This window comes from Coffea arabica, chromosome 11e, assembly GCF_036785885.1.
Source record: "Coffea arabica cultivar ET-39 chromosome 11e, Coffea Arabica ET-39 HiFi, whole genome shotgun sequence".
In the NCBI taxonomy this organism is placed as follows: domain Eukaryota; kingdom Viridiplantae; phylum Streptophyta; class Magnoliopsida; order Gentianales; family Rubiaceae; genus Coffea; species Coffea arabica.
The window spans coordinates 47,397,618-47,420,974 of NC_092331.1; the positions used below are offsets into that span (position 1 = coordinate 47,397,618).

Consider the following 23,357-nt stretch of genomic DNA (forward strand, 5'->3'; position numbering starts at 1 on the left):
AGTAGCCATTTAGTCCATATTTTTCTTATACCACAGATTTTCTATGTTCTCTAGGGTAAAATATATTCGGATATTGATGTGATAGTTATGATTTAAAAAAGAAGGGAAGGTTCTTGATATTGTCAAGAATCAAGATACGGAAAAAAATGCCGCAAAGTAACAAAACTGAAGCAGGGTTGGCTGTATTTGCATGTATTTTGTTGTTACATGAAGGAAAAAAGTAGAAGGATAAGAATTTAAAAAAGAAAACGAAATAATTACTCTGTGGAAGGTTTTGTAGCTTGTATTGCATTTGATTCAATTTCACATTGGCTCGCCTTCATCATGCAGTTTCACTCCTCTATTTACCTGGTTCTAGTTTAAACCCAAAAAAAAAAAAAATTTGGGAATTTGAGATTTGAAAGGTACTAATACGAGTAATATTTCGAGTCTATGAGTAGAGTTCAAGAATTTTACATTGGTTTTTGCACTTGGTGCTGATAAGTATAAGGGAAATTTTGAAAGAAAGAGCAGTGGAAAAATATTTAACTTCATTTGTGAACTTGAAAATCATGGTCCTTTAATGGCAGACAAATTGCTGACTCTTTAGGTTATGGCGCGGCTCTGTGGCCAAAACTAACTGTAATTTCATAGTTTTATATTTCTAATATATATATATAGCTTGTAACATAATGATGAGAGACAAAGATATAACTTACGTTGCAAAAAGAACTAAATAACTTAAATTAATTAACCACATAACCAAAAAAAATGTAAATTTAGTTTCTGCAAAGAAAAGAAATTCGAAAAGAATGGTATACAATTAGAAATGAGGGAAACCCGGATTGAACAGAAGAATTGAAGGTTATAATTTAGTTCCATAATATAGCAAGAAAACAATATCCATTTATCAACTGGTAAACAAAAAAAAAAAATCATTTCTACCATTATTCCAATGTTACAACAGCATAAACAACTCAGTTACAACTAAAATTGAGGGGGAAAAAATGCAAGAGTAGACATGCTACCATAGCTTCCACATCTCCCTACTTTTGGAAACACAAGGAAGAGGTACATTTTGGAAAACTCACGAGATATTCATATTCAGTTCCAATAATAAGAGTAACTTCACCAAAAATCACTGTCGTCTTCAAAAGATCAGTGGGTTAACAAAGCAAGTGTGAGTTGGGAAAGTTCAGCGTTCATGGAGCTAAGCGATGGTGATGTCAAACAGCTGCAGGTATCTTATGTTCTATTGACTTCAATACTTCTTCACCCATCTCCTTGCATCCTACCAATTTCTGGGGGCATGAGAAAATGAGTCAGGCACTTCGAATGACATTTCATGGAAAGAGATCAGCAGGTAATGTCTATCGAAAATATGATGTAATTTTGTACAATATATGGTAATATGAAGCTTATCAAGTTAACTTCTTCCTAACAATCTATACAAAAGAAACTACACATCTACTTAGCTTTTGAAATTATATCCACAACATTAGCCAGATTTCTATTTGTGTTGTTTCCTCCGGCATGTTTGTTATATGTCCTATGTTATTGGCCCAAGCGTGAAGTCCTACCAGTCTGCTCTTTTAACTACTGACAATGCAATGAGTTACTGTACATACATATCCAGCTGAGTGTATATCACCAGTACGGAATCCTTTGTTTAAGGCATCAAGTACAGCATCCTCAATTCTTTGGGCAGCCTTCTCCTCTCCTAAGCCATACTTCAGAAGCATAGCAGCACTCAAAACTGTTGCCAATGGGTTTGCTTTGTCCTAAAACATTACAATTATAAAACTCAAAACACAAAAACTGCCCCAATGCTCCCATTTGCAAGTGACAGAGCAATTGATATCCATATGAAATGTTACTGAACCAACCTGTCCAGCTATATCAGGAGCAGAACCATGTATAGGCTCAAATAATCCAGGTCCCTAGAGAAAACACAAAGATAATTTGACAAACCCATGAAATCAAGATCAGAGTTGTGCTTAAAAAAAAAAAAACAGAGAGAGAGAGGGAGAGGGAGAGGGAGAGGAACTTGTCTATACCGATTCCCCAAGGCTAGCAGATGGAAGCATCCCAATACTTCCAGTTATCATTGAGGCCTCATCAGATAGGATATCACCAAATATGTTATTTGTCACAATTGTGTCGAACTGCAATTTTAGGGAACTAGACATGTCAACTCTGTATACTCTCCAAACTTTGTGAATTTGAAATCAACAAGATAACAAAATGCTAAAAACCAATGTAAAGACATTTAGAAAACCTGCTTCGGATTGCGAACAAGCTGCATAGCAGCATTGTCAACATACATGTGTGAGAGTTCAATATCAGGGTACTCAGAGGCTAAAGCTGTAATTCTCTTCCTCCAGAGCATTGATGCCTGGTTATTAGTGCAAAAGACAAAACTCATTAGCAATAACTAGTGGTATAGTTGAGATGAATGGAGTCAAGTATTCAGTTTATTGAGCTCGATCTTGACACAGAACAAAAAACTTGAACTTGATCAAGGTCCTCAGCCTTCTTGAGCTTAAATGTTAGCTTAAATATTGAATGTTTCTCCTTTTAAGTAATTATATGCATAATGAATAGTTAAAAAAATATAAATCATGTAAAGCTCAATTTAGCTCATCAAGATCGCATGTTGAACACCTAACTGTTGGAGCTACACCAGTTTACGTAATCAAGTAACTTGATCAGGACTCCAACTCAGCCAGAGTCAACGAAAACAAGCATTATACCAAGCACCTGAGCTGCTCACAATAGTTACAACCCTAGTTTTTACTGTTAAATCAAAATGAAGCCATTTTCAAGTTATAATAGAATCACCCATGCTTAAAACATTGTGCAAGGGTCATAAAATTCCCCATAGACATCCTTTCATAGATGAGTTATATCATTCTTCATGCTAGCATAATGTGCAGTTAAAGAAAGAGGTACTGGAAACTGTAGATTAACATTTCAAAAGTCAAACTAACAATCACGTATGCTGCTGTTCCATTTGAATATATGAAATCAAATTTAATTATGCTACAGAGTTTGGAATATTTTACCATCAGAATGCAATCAAGTTTCAATCTTCCACATTCCAAGGATTCATAATTCTTTCCACTTTGTTTCAACCTTTGAGTGGCTTGGAATTTTAACATGTAAATGCCAAGCAACTTAATGGAAAAGATGTTTAATTTATGTTACTGTACAAATATAACAACTGGTCTACAACTTATGCACAGCCTAAAATTGTTAAACAACAGTTTAAAGCCTTAGTTCTTCCCTGTTACAATCGCTGACAATCATTTGTAAAATATGATGGTCAGAGTCTTGTAATCTTGTTTTCATGGACATTCTATGCAACTTCTGCTGGTAGTTATACTTCATAGTTGAGTTTGAACGCTTATACAACAGATAACATAACAACTTTTATTAGATTGAGCTTCATAAACTACACAGAAAATAGAAGTGGTCAATCCCCCAAAATTAATTTATATAAATGGATCATGCCATACCATACCTTATTTGTGTAAACACAAGATTATTTTTATCTTCTGGAAGAGAAGTATAAGATGTCAAATGAGACCTGTAATTCATAGTTAAACACATTCGATAGACTGAAGCATAAGTGAAGATGTTCACCGTAGCATCTATTTCACCTGACGGGTACATGTGACTACTATGGCAAGCAAGAAGAGAACTTCAGTCTTACAGCACCACAACCGGACTCAACTTCAAGGGAGAACAGCAAATATGGTATAAAAGGAATTGAAAGAACAATAAGGAAGGAAGAAAAAAGAAGAACCCCCAACGAATCTGCAAATTAATTAACAACAATAAGAAGATGACCTCCTAATAGAGTTGAAGGCCAATGCATGTATGGGAAGAATCATAATTAAGGTTGTAACTGACAGAAAAACCAATCTCTGTTCAAAAAATTACCTCCAAAACATTTGCTTTATCAACAGAACAGAGTTTTCCATGACGTTTCCGTGCCGTTTCAAATGCAATACGAGCAATGCGATCAATCTGGCAAAGGAATATCACCATAAGAAACTTAAGAGGTTAAAAATTGGAATAGCTCCTAAATCTATTAGTGAGAGTGCTATGATAGTAGTTGGCCACCAAGAGAGCTTTAAAGCTCTACTTGGGTGTAGGTCAAGGGATCGAATCCCTTGGCCTGCATTCTATAAATCCAGGATTTCCTGAAATGTTCCGTCAGTGGGTGCATAGGCACCCGTCTGAGCCGGTGGTGGTTCAGTCCCCGTTGGGTTCCCCCTTGACCCCTTTGGGTCCCCCCTCCCCCTAGTATAGAGCAGGCGTACAATAGAATAGGAGTAGGTGTAGAATAGAACCTATCGTGTCCGACAAAAAAAAAAAAGTGTTATGATTAAGTCGTGCTGTCAAGTTCTTGAAAACAGAGACAAAGATTCAAGCTCATCTTCATTTTCTTTTCTCTGCTGTAGGTAATAAGAACTGATTCATTTTCTATGCTTGTGAAAAAAAAAAAAAAAAAGATGGTTATCCACTTCCCCTCCCACAGTCCACATGCATAAAGCACGGAAAATCAGCAAATTACGAAGTGTCGTTGAACTCAAAATGTTGTTACAGCCCAAAGACATGGAAGACATACTAAGTAGACTACAAACCAGTGTATTTTTCAAAAGGAATCCATCTGGTGACAAAATCTTGATCAAGTAGTTACCTCAGGAGCAGAATACACCTCAGTGTTGAACCCAATTTCTTCACCAATATCATTTGTGCTAAAGCCCCTTGGTTGCCCAAAATAAATACCTAAACTTAAATTAAAAACTATGGAGATTAAGTGCAGTATCACAAAAAAAAAAGTTTTTATAAGAGAAATAAGCATAAAGACCAAACCTCCTGTAAGTTCCCTTACAACCATTACGTCTACACCTTCAGCAACTTCTTTCTTCAAAGTTGAAGCTTCTACTAACTGGAATGAATGAAAAAGAAAATAAGAACATTCTATGAGCTTACAACGATTAGCAGTTTCAGTTCAACATATAACAGACAGCAAAGACATGAAAAGCATGAGACAAAAACACAAAATTGAACTGCAAACTTCACACAAATGGCTCAAACCAACTTACCATTGGCAGAACAGTAGCTGGCCTCAAATTAGCAAAGACCTTAAGCCCTTTTCGAAGCTGAAGCAATCCAGTTTCTGGCTTCAAATGTTTCTCATTATTATCCCATTTATACCTTGATCCAAAGGACAACAACGATCAGCATTTAGGCAATAAAAGATTGCTACAAATAATAAAACTATAATGAGCTTCTATATTCTTACCCTCCAATAGCTCCAAGAAGAACAGCATCAGATTGCTGTGCAGTAGAAAGAGTCTCTTCTGGCAATGGCACTCCTGTCAAATCCAAGGCTGCCCCACCCATTGGCATCTCCTTGAACCCAAAATCAATCCCTATTAAATCCCCAATTTCATCCAAAAAATCAATACTTAAACCCATAAAAATCCCACAATTTTTCACGAAAGAAGCAGCTATAAAGTTGTTGCCTTTACATCTATAACTAAAACTTGATTCTTCATTTCTTTGAACTTAAAATACAAGTGAAAATTAACACGGGTACCTTCAAGAGAGCCGGCAAGTTGGAGAGCGGTCTTGGCGACGGAGATGACTTCTGGGCCAATTCCGTCGCCAGGAAGGAGAGTGATAGTGTACCGTCTGGTGGATGGGGTAGTGGCAGCGGCACAGCGGATTGTGGCCCATCTGGAGCAGTGTCTGGAACAGGGTTTGGAGTTCAATTGAAGTTGGTGGTTTAGGGGCTTCACGTTGATTTGCAGGGTTGCCGCCATTGCTGTAGACCAGCCTGAAGTTGATCAGCTGGTTTGGATGGAACGATTCAGAGAGGAAGAAGAGAGGAGAAGGAAGGAGGAAGCTTTTCTGTTCTTTTGCTGCTTGAAGTGGAAAGCGAAGGTTTAGGATGATGAAATAACAAAAAAGAATTTTTCCTCAAAACCTTTTTCATTCCTAAACGAGAAAATCATCCTCAATTTGATTTACATTTCGCCGAATGAATTTTTTCTCTTCCTCACTATTAAATATTGATTTTTTGGTGAAAAAAAGGTAGGTTAAATTTGCTCTCAACCTAAATATGTGATGATTCTTTGGCTTGAATTTATTTCCTTTAATATTAAGATTATATAATTTTACATCATGTAATTTAGAAATTTGATCCCAACCTAAGTTGTATCTAGGACCGCAAACGAATCAAGTTGTGTCAAATTTTGGCTTAATTAAGTTAAGTCTCAACATAATTTTATGAAATTCGAACTCGAACTCAAATTCGACGAGATCAGAATGTCAAGTTTGAGTTCAAGGTTGACTCGAATTTGAATAGAGTTCGAACTCAAAAAATAATAAAAAATAATTATTATATTATTTTTAAAAATAAAAAATAATAATTTTTTCTTAATAAATAATAAAATATTAAGGATATATATGTAATTTTACTATCAAAATAAAAATAAAAATATATATAATCAAGTTGAACCGGCTCGAGAGTTAACAAGTTTAATATTTTTGACCTCAAGTTCAACTTGGTCAGGTCGAACTCAACTCAAGTTCAATGTTGACCAAACTCGAATTCGAACCGCTTGCGATAGGCTCGCGAGCAGTTCAATTTATTTGCAATCCTAGTTACATCTCAAGATGGTTTAGTTTAAATACACCACGTGACCTATTATTTGCTATGATATTAAGATTATATAATTTCACATCCACATCATATATGAATTTAAAAAAAAAAAAAAGTCGAATCATGTTGATGATATTGCTTAGGATATAACCACAAATTAGAACGTTATTTTTGTAGCACAAGCAAAATTAAAAAAAAGCTAGAAAAATTAATCAAAATGATAATCAATAATCAATAATATTTTGATTCTTGAAAACTCTTATAGACAATGGAATTTTAATTAATTTAAAAAATTACCATTGGTCTATAAATTATTTTTATGGCTAATTTCAAAAACCTCCTCCCTAGGTTTTTTATAATATCACTCAACTTCCATGAGGTTTTAAAATTCTCACTTACCTTCCTTGGATTGACATTTCTTGTAACATTTTAACCCTTTTGGAAGAAATACAAGAAAGATAAAACCTTTATTCCAATACTACCCTTATGTTATCCTATTATGAAATTTATAACAACAATAAAAAATAAAATAAGGCTAAATTTTTATAAGGTGTAAATTTCTTGACGTAAACTATTCATTTTAATTGTATTTGAATAAAAAAAATTTACACCTTAAAAAATTCACATATATGAAGAAATTGTTTTAGTTTTCAATACAACTTAAACTACACCATGAATTAAACATATGCTTCCAACAAATATCTTAACTTCCTTAATTGTAACTTAACTGTTCAAGGTATTAATTACTCAACAAAATCCCCCTAAGTGGTTGACCTTGATTATATTTAATTTATCCATGTCTTTTACTACCCCACCACGATCCCAATATAAAGAAATATGGGCCATTATTAGCTAGCAATTTGTTTTGTTTAATTTACATTTTTCGATTTTAAAATTTTATTTTGTTTTGGCTTTTTGGTTAAATAGTTATTAAGAGTAAGGGTAATGTTGTCAATTTGTGACATTTGATAGGAATATTTAATCTTATCAAGTTGACGGGGAGGTAAGTGAAATTTTAAAATATTAGAGAAGTTGAGTAATATTATGACAAACCTTAGGAGAGGTTCTGAATTTATCCCTATTTTTGTTTATCCAATTAGATATTGACACATGCTATACACACTTGCAAATTTGATTATTCCACAGCCAATCATGTCTCTATGTATGTCAGGTTAATGTGTTCCGACTAATTAAAAATACTGAACTATCTCTAATCAAATTATGCCATGTTACACGTCTTTGATTTGGCAAAATTATCGATAAATATCTAAATACTTATTTCTTTATTAAAGAAATAATACTTAGAGTTATTTAATCTATATATATGTCTTATATACTGCGATGGTTCGTCCAAATAGATGGTACCACGTCATATGTCCCTATGGCCAATCAAGAAAATATTCATTAATATTATCTCTTTATTAATAAATACAAAGTAAAGAGATAATATTTGAAGTGGTATAGTCTTGATATGACTGCATGTCCTGCAATACAAGCAAAATGGCATATATCGTCTTCAGTTTCTACCCTGTTCTACGCCTAGGGTCTCTCCACAAGCTCCAAGGATATGAAAGCTCTGCATCTTCAAGTTCCTCGTATCAAGACTTGAATATTCAAGTATCTGAGTTCATCAAACTCTTCTATATCAAGATTTGAAGGAATTGACAATCGATCCAAGAACAAGCTGCGAATCTCTTTGATTAACATTTAAGAAAAGGGGTTGACGTTTAAGGAGAAGAATCGAAGGAAACTCTCTACAAATTAGAGAAAATTTCGAACATTGTAACTCACATATTTTCTAAAAATTCATAATTCATATTTGTCGTACATTTCTTGAAGAATTGAATTTTATCACGTACAACTCTCCTTACCAAAAGACAGATAGCAGCTTGCTAGACGTTGAGGTCTTCTATTTGCTTATTGGTGTCTAAAAGAATGTGAAAGCTTTTATTCATTTCAATGCTAATTCCTAGCAGAACGTGAAGTATTATAAAGATCTAAATCAAATTAGTGATAAAAAGATGTAGCATAAGACGTTGGTTTTATCTAAGGTCAAGTGCACATGACTATACCTGGAAAGGGTAGTAACCTTGCTAGTTGCCATATACTCTATGTGGAGGCATTAATAATCCGAGACCTGCTCCATTCTTGCTTCTTGGATGAAAATTTGGGAAAGGGTTGCCGTTGTTAAAAGGACATTGGGAATGTTACATGCATGCTTCTTTCTTGGCATATTTTCATGTACATTTCAAAGATTGAATGTACATTTTAAGGGTACAATCAACAAAAGTGATTTCTCTACAATTGTCAGAGTGATTGCACTCATCGAAAGTGATTTCTCCACAATTGTCAGTGCAATTACACTCAACAGAAGTGATTTCTCAACAATTGTTAAGAGTGATTATGAAGAACAATTAATGATCTATATTGAACCAAACTAATATGATTCAAATCAGGACCATAAATCTGAAAGACAAAAGGACAAACTAATTTTTTTTGTCTAAATTTTAAAATGAACTGTCCAAATCGAATCAATCTAATGTAACTCAATCACACACCTCACCCTGCAAATGCCAGTGGCCATTGGAGTTGAAACTTTTGATGTTAGGACATCTGCCATACTAAAGCAAATATTAACACGTGCATCAATATACGAATAACACTTGCTCTAAATTGCAGAACCTCGATTTCTTCAGGCCAGTTTTATTCATTTCTGGTCTCTTTGCCTGTCCTCTCTTAGTCTCTTTCTCGAGCCTGTTCCAAGTGTTGATGCAGGCGACGCATTGCTTTTAAGCATTCGATTCACTCAGACCAGGTGCACCATTAGATACAAAATCACAGGTTAAATTTGCTTTAAATTAAATTTGAAGACAATTAATGCTGGTAAACAAGTTGAAGTCTATTTTGTGAGTGGAAAGGAAGCCAAAAGAGTAATTATTCCTGTGGATCTGCTAACACTTCAATGATCGCTACATTTCTACAGGATCAAAAGCCAATGCAGCTTTATACTTTTACCATCACTAAGATATTTGACATCACTACAAGCCAACACTTCGCTCCTGCTCCATATACCATTGGAAGTTGGATTTCTTAAGGATCATTTACAAGTTCTAAAAGTCAGATTTACACCAGCTAGATATTCAATTTACAATGCATGCCAAGTACTAAAGATCCCTCTGCGATTCCCACATTCCATCATAGAACGATCCAAGCATACTTAGCTGAAATACCTACCAATCAAAGAATGATCCAAGCATGCTTGGCGCTTGTTGGGTTACTTGTCCTGATGGCCACTTAACCCCTATTCTTTGAAGACGATCTATTGGAGGCAAGGCGCTGCCATCTATACATGATTTGAAGTTGGTGAAGGTTCCGCTGCATTCCCAATTTCTAAGCATGTGATCAAACTGCTCAACTGCATATGTTTACCAAATTCATCAAAGGCTTGTAAATCAACAACTGAAACCAGCAAGAGAAAATATTTGACCCAAGAATGTCCTTTACCTCTTCCTGCAAATCTTTTATCCTCTTATCCTTCAAATTCAAAGCCTTCTTATCCCTAGAATCCCAAAAAAAAGAACTTTTATACGAAACTGCATATTCATAAGAAAATGGCTGAAAATCTGTAACTGAAGAAAGATATGATCATCCCCAGCAGAAAAAGCAGAGACGATAGAACCCATTCAGCCAATTTAAATCAAAATGCTATTGTAATTGTTCAATCTTCTAGAATAAGAAGGAATATAGATCAAACACAGAGAAACTCAACTGTAAAAACCCAAGACCTATAAATACTTGTTCCCTCCAACTTTTGGTGAGTGTTACTCCGCCCCTTTCACTTCTCCTTTCATGACACTTGCACCCTCAACAAAACAAATAACGAAAGGAAACCTACCTCTATGCCCAACTCCGGATGCTGTACATAACTGAAGAAAATGTTCAGACAAACTGAGGTAGCTCTATACCTCCAGCTACAAGGCTACGGTCAAGACTGGACCACATAAATTGGAAAAGCTCTATGGACCAGATGAAAACCCTCATGTTGGAAATGAGTTTATCTTTTTGTTTCCAATAAATCACAACAGTTGATTAACAATGTACACACCCAGAAATATATTGTCCCCAGGTATTTGCTGAAGACAGCTTAAGGCTGTAGCTGCTTTAGAAGACTTTAGGCACCATACCAGTATTTAGAACCTCCTGTAGGCTTCACACTCATTCATTTAGGACTTACTGCAGAACACCTGATTGGAGGATCACTTTTTTACCCCTAGAATAATTTTTCTTTTCACCTTTTACATGAGTTTACTCAAATTGAATCAGACTCCAAGATCAAATACTGTCCAGCGATTTCAAATTCCAATATCAACTCCAGTGAAACCGAAAGAACAATGCTTTTCAGTGACATCAGGTTTTCAGAAGTGTCGTAAAGAACAAGTAGAAGGGACAGACTGAAACACCAATGGCAAATAATCTAATCATTGCACGAAGATAAACCGAATGCATGCACAGACTACAAATAGAAGATTAATATAGCAATATGTTACAAACATTAAATAACACCAAACTTTGTTTCATGTGAAAATCTAAGAAATTTATCTTCACAAAGATTATAAGCCTATTCAAATTGAAACATTTGAAGTATTCTTAAAGAAAAATTGTGAATCTCCACTTTTAGACATGACTTACTGGTTTATTCTAATTTATTTTACGAGCTACAAAACATAATCAGAATGAGCTGACATATACACCAAAATTTTCCTCACAAACGTTTTCTATTTGGGAACAACATTTGCAGTTTGATTTCAGAAATTTGTATGAAGTTAAGTTATTTTTGTCAGGAGCAACCAAGAGTGCAAGTTATACGAAAAAAAATCTGATCTGCCATAAGAAACTAGTGACTAAGGGTCTAAATACTACCCTCCCTAAAAAGAAAGGGTGGGGACAGATGGAAAAAATTTCCAGAACATATTCTTACCAGAAAAGAAAAAAAGGACAATCATTAAGTTTGGCATACCTTTCTTCGATTTCTGCAATCTTCCCTTCCCATATCTCCAGGTTCTTCAAAAGATTATCATTGATCTACACATTCAATCAAAAATCTATTGAGATTTCTTCCGTTGACAGATTTCTTCGCATGAAACATACAAAAAGCAAGACACAGTGCATAACTATACTGACATCATCGAGGAATTTCTTCTCTTCAACAAGTTTGTCCAGCTTAGCTTGCAGCTTGAGCAACTTTGGGTTTTGGCTGATGGCTTGTTCAACAGCCTTAGAGATCCCTTGTTCAGTCTCTTGTTCAATATTTTCAAGTAGAGACTCAAAATACTGGATAAAAGCAGATGGTGTTAGTACAACAAACAAAGATTTCACTATCCTAAATTATTTGCAAGATATGTTTTGCTTCAACAAACCACTAGAACATCAAGAGCATTAGATGAGAGGGAAAATTTGGAAAAAGAGAAAAGGAAGAATTTGTATATATAACTAGGGTACAACTTTCGGAAATTTGCAAATGTGGAAAAAGTTACTGTTTAACACAGAAGGGAATAATTATTTGCAGACTAAAATTACCTAAAAGTCCCTAATTAGTCAGCAGTCCTAAACTACTTCACTGCTGAAAATTACTTCAAAACTGCATAGGAAAAGCAGAACTACATGTTTAAAAAAAACCACAAATTGAACAAAAAGTTCCCACGTGGCCTGAATTACTTCAAAACCATGATAAAATTTTTTTCAAAATTGTACAAAAAGTACCACAGTACATATACACAGTAACAGGAATAACTAAAATTGATGAAAATTTTATAGCAAGGTGGCAGTCAATGATGGTGAGGTATAAAATATAATTCTAATCTCATGAGACATGCACTGCAATCTTGGCTTGGGTGAGAAAGACGGCGAGGGAAAAAAGGATGGAGAGATTAAAAAGAGAGAGAGAGAGAGAGATGAGATCTAAGGGGAAAAGGGGTGATGTGTTTGTGTTGGTGTATCGGTAATCCTAGTGGCTCTGGTGGTGAAATGATAGTGGTGGTGGTGGAGGTGAGAGAGGACAGCCTAGTGAAGAGAAGAAAGAAAAATAAGAAGGAAGCCAAAATCAAGGAGGAAAAGGGCGGTTTTTTTTTTTGTTGTTTTGGTGGAAGAAGGCGGTGCTGGTGACTGGTGGCAGTGGTTGTGGTTAAATGGTGGTGGTGGTGGACTAGTGAGAAGGAAGAAGGTTTTTCTAGTAGTTCTAAAGGTCATATAACATCTTCTGAATTTAATGAATAGTACTCTATTCCATTTCCCAAATTGTGCACAAGTGATTCCCTCAAAAATGTTCCATGCTCCACCCACATATCAAAAATAAAAGTGCATACAATTATCATAGAACAAAAAAATATCCACCAGCACTTTTAACACCTTACAAGAAAAGGAACTAACCATTTTCTGGTTCTCCAGTTGTGTAGTAAGGAGCTCATTGTATTCGTTCACAATCTGCATTTAACCATATTGAGGATCAGAAGAATATATTAACTTGGACAAACTTAAAGAACTAATGAAATACAAAGGACTACAAATTGATCAAAGTTTAGAGAAAATACAGCTTCGACTTTACTGTTCAATAGAGCATCACCAAATCCAGGTTCCAAACCACATTCACAGGTACCACATCCATCATTAGCCCGAGCACAACGGTGGTTCAATGCAACTAACTTGCCATCAGTTTTAGATTGAATTAACCGGTGAACATAATTATCTCCAGCATAGTCCCAGACACGACGTGTTTCCAATTCAAGGGAATAGCAGTGTTCTGTCTCTTTCCAGTGTCTTATAGCATGCCCTTCTCTATACCTATATATTAGCTTCAGTTAATATAAATATGTTTCATAATACGATAATTGCTCTCTTCTATTCTATTGACAGAATAAGATTGACTCCCAAGAAAAGTCAAGACTTTATAAATAAAACAAGAAAATGTTATACCTCCCACAACCAATATAACCACAAATTACACACATCCAAAGATTTTCTGAAGTTTGACAGACAAAACAGCTTGATTTCTCAGGTTGCTGCTGGCAAAATCGGCAAACCTGAATTAAATTAAAAGAAGTCAATTCCAAAAACAGAAAACAAAATATACACAACCAAATGTTCTACATCATAAGTAGAATGGAAAACTTCATTGACCTGACTAATAAGATAAAGACCAGAAAGATAGAATCCAAAATATCTAAATATTGGTGATGAGGTAAAAAAGGCAACTACTTCAACATCTACTGACCAAAATGTGTGATGATGTCAGTATTTTATTGCTCCTATACATTGTGTTTTAACAACTCAACTTTTATAACAAGATCACAGAAAAGACAAGGCAGAAAAATAGAGGAGATTCAGGATACTTGTGCACACGAGAGAGAGAGAGAGAGAGAGAGAGAGAGAGAGAGAGAGAGGGAGAGGGAGAGAGAGTTACAACCCAATTTTTGTAAAATGATTCACAGAAAAGAAAGGAGGAAGAGACGAGAAGACGAGAATTAGGGAACTTGAGAGAGAAAAAGTGAGAGTGAGAGAGAGAACACTAAGGATAGCTCTTGCATTCATGAAGTCTAAATTGATCTTAGGTTATAAAATTAACAATGGTTAATAGTGAAATATGAGAGAGAGAGAGAGAGAGAGAGAGAGAGTTACTCTTGCAATTGGGAAGTCCACATTAATGTTAGCTTTTAAAGTCAGAGATAATGATATATGAGTTAATAAATGGACCCTTTGCAGGACATAGGCTACAGTTATTGTCAAGTATCACTACTTAGAAAATTTCAATTTGTCAGACATGCTTACTAAAGAAAAAATAGACGTTACTCCAAATGTCGGCAAAATGATCATCAGGACAAAAAGAAGGTTATATTGCAGATTTGTCCATATGTTGCTGTGAATTTAGAAATCTCAAAATTTTCATCAATGAAAACAAAAAGGCTTTACTTGATGTTTCCACCAAATAACAGATTCAGGATAAGAAAAGTCTTATGGTTCCACAAAAAAGTATTTAGTAATCTTTTATGTGAGATAAGAAGAGATGATTTTGCTGTAGCACTAACCGGACACGAAGAATCGGTCCACTTAGAGATACATGAGCAATGGAAAGAGTGATTACAAATAGTTGTGAGAATTCCACCCATGTCCTGGTCCAATCTCTCTGCAGAATCAAAGCAGCCAAAAAATATAAATATAAAAAATAAGTAACAAAACAGCCAAACATTGTAAAAGGATCTGAAAGTTTTCACATTGATAGCCAATGGATGTCTGCTATATAAATGATACAGGAGACTACAAATTTGACCATGACATTTCACCTGACAGTTTTTTTAATGTGCAATCATGTATTATACAATCAAGTACTGATATATTACATACAGAATTGGAATCATCTATGTTAATGCACTCTTAACTGATTCACATCCATGACCATTATCCATATGAAAATAATTTATAATTGATAGGCTTGCTAAAAATGTCCATCAAAATTTGTCCTCCTTTCTGTTGAAAAAGCTTTTTTCATGCTACCCTCTTAGTAAGAACACAAAATTTTTCCTCCTTTTTTTAATACAACCCCTATTATACCACCACTACACCTATCAAAACCAGAGTTGCACGGAAGTGTGGATGCAATTAAACTGGAAGCATCAACTGCACATAGTGGTTACCACAACTATAACATACTCAACATTTCGGTAAGAACACAAAAATGCAATAAATGCATCAACTAATGCAAAAATGCAATAAGTATATCTCTGGTCAAGCATAAAACAATGACATCGAGATTATCTAATGATTTGACAAGATGATTTAGGTAAAGATTGTCTGTGACGGGACAAATAACTAACGTCAGATGAAATTTATTTCGCAAACAAGATAAAAAAATCAAATTTGCAATGGTTCATGTTATATTTTGAATATTTATGAATTACTACATGCATGTTACACTATCTCAGAACTCCACCACATGTATTTTTATGACTGAGTTCATTAACATACCAAGGCACACTGGACATGAAGGCTGTTCCATATTGCTAACAGCAGAAGCCTGTGCATGCTCAATTGAACCAGTGAACTGCACATCGACTGTGAATAGTACGCGGCATATCTCGACCTGTAAACATGGACAAAATTGTAAGCATATGCTAAAAAGGGAAACAGTAACAATTTTTAAATGCAAAATAACTGAAAATTGGAGAATAACATACCTCAAGAGATGAAAAACATCTTCCATTAAAATGTTTGTAAAAATTGTCTGCTGAGCTCTGATCATCAAACCTAATCAAAACACTGTAGTTGTCCTCCATTCCATCATTTCTAAGTAATCAGACAGGACAACATACTAATTAGAACCAAAAATTTTCTATTATGCAGAAGTTATATAAACATATATTCAGCCAAGTAATTATGTTCATTGCAAGAAGGGATTAAGTTGTATCGAATCAAACCTGACAATTCGCATTTCCAACATATGGTGAATGAATGAACCACAAAATTGACAAAAGTCTGCATATGTCATGTGATTTGGCACCCCAAGAACACAAAGTAGAGGCTTTCTTTCAACCTAAGGAACAAAAACGCAATTGAAAGTCTTCAACCTTTGCAAACATTATCCTAACCTCTATTTTATTTCATAGATTTCAACTTTCCAAGATAATCACCACATCTGTACTAAATCAATGAAGCAATAAGTGAAATCAAAAAGCAACTCAATACAACAACAATATCTAATTACCAAGACAACTAAATCCACTTTAAGTCATCCGACAAAAGTCCAAAACATCTCTCAGCATTAAAAGCTCAGAAAGGATAAATACCATCAATTAAAACCTCAAAACTACATGTTTTACTAGCTCGCAAATTTCTAAAACCCCAGAGGTAGGAGGACAGAATTTTTCACTACTTCCAAATTGCAACATTTCAACACTGAAAGAAAAAAAAATCATCAGAGTTTAGTCCATTATACCACCCAAAAATCAACATAGTTGCACTGACTACGATTCCTACATTTTTATATAAACCACATTAACCACTAATTGATAATAAATTACTAGTAGACTACACGCAAATTAAATAAGAACAGGTTAGCAACCAAAGGTATTGAGTAAACAAGCAAGTTTACAAATTCAACATAACATAAAACGATCAAATTTGACTAGAAAAAACTACCATTAAGGATTTAACTGCTAATAAATTCACTTGCCACTAAAAAAATCAATCCTTTTTTTTTTCCTGAGATTGATTCGCAGAATCAAAATTGTGCATCTCAGATAATCAAAAACACTTACGCAGATGTAGAATTTGAGCTTACAGGAAGAATAGAGCTCGATGAACCGACCTCGTCACGGAATAGATGCATGACACCCCTTGTTTCTTCAATTCTAGGGTTACCGGAAGAGAAATAGAAGGCTTGCGTCAGATCATCGTGTTCCATGGCGTCTTGCAAATGGGGCAGAGAAGGCCGAAGGGGGGAGAATACGGGCACTGCAAAACACAAGCTGGGAGGGGTAGGGTGTTGCGGTGATGGAAGTTTGATGATGGGCTAATTTTTCTAAATTATCTAAATTTAGGTACTTATTTTGGAATATTAGAGAAACCAGAACGACGTCGTAAGCGAGTTCAAGGCGGCGGTGAGTCGGTGACACTATACGGAGAAAGGAATTGGAGACGTGAGGCTGGCAGATTGGCTGAATGGCTCTCCAACTCTTAGGTTATTACGTCTAGGCCATCTCACTATTAAGCACGTATACCTTAGGCGCTCAAAAGGTTTTTTTTTTTTTTTTCATCGACACATGGAAAGTCCAATTGAATCACTATCGAATCAGACAGGGGTGCATAGCCTACTCTTTTACTCTATTCTATTCTAGGAGCAGGCCCAACTGGAATAAGAGGAATCGACAGGAGTTGAATTACCATTAGATTAGATGGGTTATTCTAAAGGAAGGTCCAATCGGATCAAGGGAACCAATATGAACTGAACTACCATTGGATCATATGAGTGTACTGCACACTTGCATGGATTTAGAAAAGCCACATTGAAGCCTATTCTGAGGGAAGGTTCAATTGGGTCAGGGAAATCGACAGGAACTAAATCACCATCGGATCAGATGGGCGTATTATGCACCCGTATAGATTTGGGAAAATCACATAGTGGTAAAGTGATAAAAAAAATAAGGTTTAAACTTTTGAGCTTTTATCTCTATCAAGACTTCAAGTTATTGGTGGTGGCCAACGGACAAAACGGCTATTGGTTTAGGCGCTCAAAACTATACTGTATGCTTTTAACCATTTCTGTCGATTTCAAACGTCATGGATATCAAAAATAGCCATATAAATCATATATTCCGATATCCTCATAATATGAGCAGCATAGTGGTATAAAATATTAGAGAAGTGAATACCTACTGAACCCTAAAGAAACGATCATGGTATACAAAGTTATACAGTGGAAATTTAAAATACATCCAGCTAAGTTTCTCGATAATTTCCACTCCTTTTAAGAAACACATTGATATAATATTACAAATATGCGTGGTAGAACTACCATAAGTGACTTTAGAATCTATTAAAATTTGCTAAAGATTGAGACTGAATTGGAATTTATTTGAAAAGTGAAGTGCGCAAGTATAATTTTATCGAAATTTGATAGCTTAATAATTTTTTATCAATTGGGCAGTTAGAGTATGTTAAACGTAAATATCGGTTGTCACAGACTTGAGAAATCAAAATTCAAAAGTAAGCCATTAGGTAGAATTTGTTAGGGTTAAAGGATCAAATTGAGAAAAAGGAAAGTTTTATAGGTTTAGGGACTTCTATGATACACTCAACAAGTGGAGGCCCAAAAATACAAGAGTTCGAGTGTCATTAAACTCATTCTCATTTACCTTCAATAGGAGAAGTAAACATTTGATTTAAATAGGCATGAGTTCAACTGTATTTACACACTCATCACTGATGTTGTCCTTAATTACAAATTGCCCTTTACCTATTGGATTGAATCAAGGTTTGTAAAATCGGGATCCCACGTCGGATCGATTTTAATTTCATAGAATCGGATCGTAGAATCATAAGATCCCACCAAAAGCTCCTAAATTTACTAAATTAATGAATTTGAAATTCATATACCATTTTGTACATCTTAAAAGATATCAAATAAATAAGTTACTCATAAATATATAGTATTTTTTACTTACTATTTGACAAGTAATAAAGAAGAGAATATAAACCTGTTATCTATCATGATTTAAAGTCTTAAAACCAAATGCTTCACAGTTTACACAATGATAATTTCAAATATAAAATAATCATCAACCTTCACAAATACTAAAAAGCCAAACATCCAAAAAGATTTTCAAGATCAAAATTAACTACTAGAATGTCATCTGTCAAGTTTAAACAAACATGAAAAAATAAAAAATAAAATAGCAACAATTCATCATTTTCAAGTATCATAATAATTCAGAAATAAATTAATTTATAACCAATCATTTTCATCGTTTGAATCAAATTCATTATTCCCATAATCCACATTATCAAAATCATTATTTTCCCAATCATCTTCACCATCCCAATTCTCTTGAAATTCATCTTCGGCATTATCGTCATCACCATCCAAATTAGTATCATCCAAATCATTAGTTCCCATTTGAACATCATTTTCGGGAATCATATCAAGATAATCATCATCTTGGCAGTCGAATTCAGTTGCAGGCCCATCATCCTCATCAATAACATGAATCTCTTTCATTTTATTAACTTGTCTTCGACGGACATGGGTTTGACGATCTTCATGATCATCTAAATAAACAAACAATAATAATAAAAGTTACCAAAAACAAGAGAACTTGCAAAAGAAAACTATAAAAACTAAAAAAAAAAAAGATAAACTTTATACTTAAATTGGAAGAAAGAAAGAAACTTACAAACTCTCTGCACATTTCTTGTAAGTATTTCAATTTCATCATCTTCATTTCCCTCTTCATCTGAAGTGTCACATTTGGGATTGTCATCTAGAACTCGTGACCAGCTATTTTGTGAGAACCTGAAAATTTTCTTATTTTTATCTTATTTTACTGGCTTATTTAATTATTTATTCAACCGTTTTTTTCGAATAATTTATTTCAATCATTTTAAATCCATTTACTTGGAACAATGTCTTACTCGTATTTTTAAAACATTCCGTTAGCAAAATTAATTTTCTATGACTCATTTAGTAAATGAATAGAAAATACACATTTTTCGAGACAATATTCGATTCGAGAGTGCAATAATCTTGGAGAATTAAGAATGGTCAATAGTGGACTAAGAAAAGTTAATTGAGGGATTAGAGGTGAGTGAATTCAAATTTTCGCTTTATCGCGCGCGTTGCAAATTTCTCGAAAAGTCACACCGCGCGACTAATTAGAGATTTGAGAAATTAATACTAGACTCGTAAGAGTGAGTAATTACAGTGTTAAAAGAAATTACATTGGAGGATTAGTGCACTAGTGCAACAAACAAGAGAGGAAAGTGGTGGTACGAAACACTATGCTGACAACTATTCAAAATTGACTTTGGCTAGTCTTTTTGTTCCTTTTTCCCTCCAATCTTCCCTCACAAGCCAAACACACCCAACACACTCTCTTTCTCTCCTCGTTGGTCGGCCAACACAAGAAAGAAAAGGGGAGGAAGAAAGCTTCACAAATCTTGCATCAAACTTGCTCCAAATCTTCACCCAACTCACATACTACTTGGAGATTAGTTCTAGCTTGGAGAAAGACATCACCTAGTGGAGCTTCTTGGAGGATTTGTGGTGAAAAAATTTCTGGTTTCATCTAGGGTTAGAGGTAAACCCATCAACTCTTCTAATCTTTCTATTATCTTCAAGAATCATGGTTAGTTTTGCATGGGCTTGAAACCCTAAGCAAGAAATAGGCTAGAGGACTTGAGGTGTTTCATTTCTTACTTTAATCTCTAAGCTAACGGTCTTGAGGTGGATTATAGGTAGCTGACTTGAGGATTAAATGCTTGATTAATGTTGTTTATGTGTTATATGGAAGGTTTACAGTTAGAATATGGAGAGAAAGTTGAAAAAATTTTGGTGAATGAGCTGGCCGAAATTCGGTCCTTTTTTGTCCTGTTTTAATTCAAAATTTTGTTGGTTATTTGACTATAAAATTGATGGATATATGTTGTATATTATGTGTACAAAATGCCTTCCAAAAATTGTTTCATTTGGTTGCACAAAACTTGAGTTTTGGCAAGAATCAAATCTGGAAAACGTATAGCACGGGTACTCGAACAGTGCTCCTTTATCCGAACATAAATTTTTGTACAAAAGTTGAAATTGAGTGCAGTTAGTGGCATTCAAAACTAGACATTCATAGTTTTTGAACGGTATAAAAATCACCTGCTAGTTCGAATTGAGTGAACCGTAGTGATCCAACAAATTTGATTGTCCTGTTGTGACTGTCTGTCTGAGAGGAATGGAGAAGCTGCATATTGTGGCTCAATTTTCTCTCACTTGTGAACTGATTTTGGAAACGACTCTTTTCGATGAAATGTACCATTTTGAACCTAGTTTCCAACGCCACCAACCATTCCCAATTTGAGTTTGTATAGAATTAGATATGGCTTCATTTTGAAAATGTGACAAAGCTGGAAACTGGAAAATTTTTCTTTTCATGCTGACCGAATGGTCAAACCTGTTTTGGGAGGTTATATTTCAAAAATTTTAGTGTTATTTAACCATCAAATACTTATTAAATGTTTCTAGAACCTTGGTTTAAAAAATGGAGTGAATTGAGATTGATTTCATTGGACAAAAACTTTGGAAAGAAAGAAAGAGTGGGTTGGTAGATTTGCCTTGAAAATTTCACAAACTTTAGTCGTTTTGTTAACTGCCTTCCCACGTGAGTATTTGCGTAAAATTTGATGGAGAGATAGTCCACATATGAAATTTTAAGTGTACCAAATTTGGTGGAATTTCAATACCATTTCGATATTCAAATGATGCCCCAAAGATTGCTCTTCAAATCTGGAAATTCACTGTTCAAGTAGTGAAAATCGATCGAATTTTGGCTGTTATATCTTGTTGCTCAAAACTCTGAATTTAGTTCTGTTTGTTGCATTTGAAACCTTGTTTGGAACTCTTATTGTGTTATGAATTTCAAAGGCTGATTCGTTTTCTGTGAATTTTGCCGAATTTTCAAATATCGCCGAAAACCAAGACTGGTTCTGTCTTGCTTGTTTAAATCAGCAACTTTGAGTTGAATTATGAATGTTTTCTAGTTGGAGTCTTGGAAACGTGTCTTCTAGGAACTTTTAGTACTTGGAGTCTTGGAAAAACTTCTTTAACTTGACTCGAACGTGTGACTTGGAGAGTGAGTAGCGAGAAAATGTCTTTCTTTGTAATCTTGGTCGAGCACCTAGGTAATTATAATTGTATATGTCTCAGGTGGTCACGAATACGCCGAAGAGCTCGTCTGACTACTTGCTTCACTCTTATTTTGCCCTTGGCTAGTGGTGAGTGTCAAATGCATGTTAAATACTTATGTGATTAAAATATTAATTGTACAAGTGTTATACATGATACGTAAACTTGCCGAGATTAGGGTGTACTTTATCACCCTCGTCCTCTCTCTCTTTTAATTACGTGATACTTATTACACGAATACATATAATTGGTAATTGTACGTGAATATGTTTAACTCGTGAACTCTGAGCGGATGCATGTACCATACCAATTCGGGTGGGAGGTACCTCTCATGTCGACTCAGAACCATAAACAATTTTAAATCGATTGGAGCGATGTCTCATCGACCCGGTTCTGTAAACGATAGCATGTACCACACCAATTCGGGTAGGAGGTACCTCTCATGTCGACTCAAAACCATAAATAATTTTAAATCGATTGGAGTGATGTCTCATCAACCCGGTTCTCTAAGCGATAGCATGTACCACACTAATTCGGGTGGGAGGTACCTCTCATGTCGACTCAAAACTATAAATAATTTTAAATCGATTGGAACGATATCTCATCGACCACTTATACTTCTGGGGGCATCCCAACCCATTGGCCAACCATGTAATTCGGGCCTCGGTAAAGCAAGTAAAAATTAACTCTTGAAAGCTTCCGTATCCTTTTTTATTGTGTTTTATTTTCCTTTGTGAGTTATATGAATATCATGGCTGTCTTCTTGTATAAACTTTAATACTAGTTGTACTTATTTGTTTGCCTATTTTTCTTGGTCTCACTGAGCGTTAGCTCATTCCATTCCATTTGTTATTCTTTAACAGGAGAGTGACGTGAAGAAAGTGATTGGAAAGTACTAGTGAAGGTTAGTCTTTTATATAGTTTGGTATTTTGTAACTGACGTTTGGGAAATTTTAAGATTTGGAACTCGATGTAGTTGATTTGAGATTTGTATCCTTGGATGTACTTGTGCAATGAAATATTATCGTCGTGTTATTATTTTGGCATTTTTAGATGTAATCATTGAATTGATCTGCTTTTCATTTAAAGATTATAGTGAATCCCGGCGAGAGTTGGGCAGGCGGTCCGCCGAACCTTTTGGTTCGCCTTAGGGGGAGGTGGGATCGTCACATATTTTCTCTTGGAAGAGTTGGATTTTCTCTCTCTGTCACCCATTCATCATTTGAAGGCAAATTCTCAAAAGGAATTTCTTCAATAACACGTTGC

The 23,357-nt window shown here is 34.8% G+C and overlaps 2 protein-coding genes and 1 long non-coding RNA gene across 5 annotated transcripts; all 3 read right to left on the minus strand.

Annotated features, from left to right (window-relative positions):
- Nucleotides 1–837: 837 nt before the first annotated feature.
- On the minus strand, nt 838–5,954 carry LOC113719141 (3-isopropylmalate dehydrogenase 2, chloroplastic). Its single transcript, XM_027244221.2, has 11 exons — nt 5,594–5,954; nt 5,297–5,426; nt 5,097–5,208; nt 4,864–4,939; nt 4,688–4,776; nt 3,925–4,011; nt 2,258–2,374; nt 2,037–2,144; nt 1,866–1,919; nt 1,608–1,760; nt 838–1,280 (listed from the first exon to the last, which is right to left on the minus strand). The coding sequence occupies exons 1-11, from the start codon at nt 5,817–5,819 to the stop codon at nt 1,206–1,208; spliced, it is 1,227 nt and encodes a 408-aa protein (XP_027100022.1). The 5' UTR covers nt 5,820–5,954; the 3' UTR covers nt 838–1,205.
- A 3,585-nt stretch (nt 5,955–9,539) lies between these two features.
- Nucleotides 9,540–17,220, minus strand: LOC113717744 (BRAP2 RING ZnF UBP domain-containing protein 2-like). 3 transcript variants are annotated; one of them, XM_027242542.2, is made up of 12 exons: nt 16,989–17,220; nt 16,126–16,241; nt 15,886–15,994; nt 15,677–15,791; nt 14,740–14,837; nt 13,631–13,737; nt 13,249–13,498; nt 13,088–13,141; nt 11,843–11,992; nt 11,679–11,743; nt 10,166–10,220; nt 9,540–10,076 (listed from the first exon to the last, which is right to left on the minus strand). In XM_027242542.2, exons 1-12 carry the CDS (start codon nt 17,109–17,111, stop codon nt 10,005–10,007), a joined length of 1,314 nt encoding a protein of 437 aa, XP_027098343.1. In that variant the 5' UTR covers nt 17,112–17,220; the 3' UTR covers nt 9,540–10,004. The 3 variants fall into 3 exon arrangements, with proteins under 3 accessions (XP_027098343.1, XP_027098344.1, XP_027098345.1); XM_027242543.2 differs by having other exon boundaries at nt 9,806–10,076; nt 17,016–17,220; XM_027242544.2 differs by having other exon boundaries at nt 9,806–10,076; nt 16,966–17,103.
- A 2,185-nt stretch (nt 17,221–19,405) lies between these two features.
- On the minus strand, nt 19,406–19,691 carry LOC140021062 (uncharacterized). The gene is made up of 2 exons (XR_011825038.1): nt 19,600–19,691; nt 19,406–19,474 (listed from the first exon to the last, which is right to left on the minus strand). It is a non-coding gene; the product is annotated as an uncharacterized lncRNA (long non-coding RNA).
- Nucleotides 19,692–23,357: the final 3,666 nt, after the last annotated feature.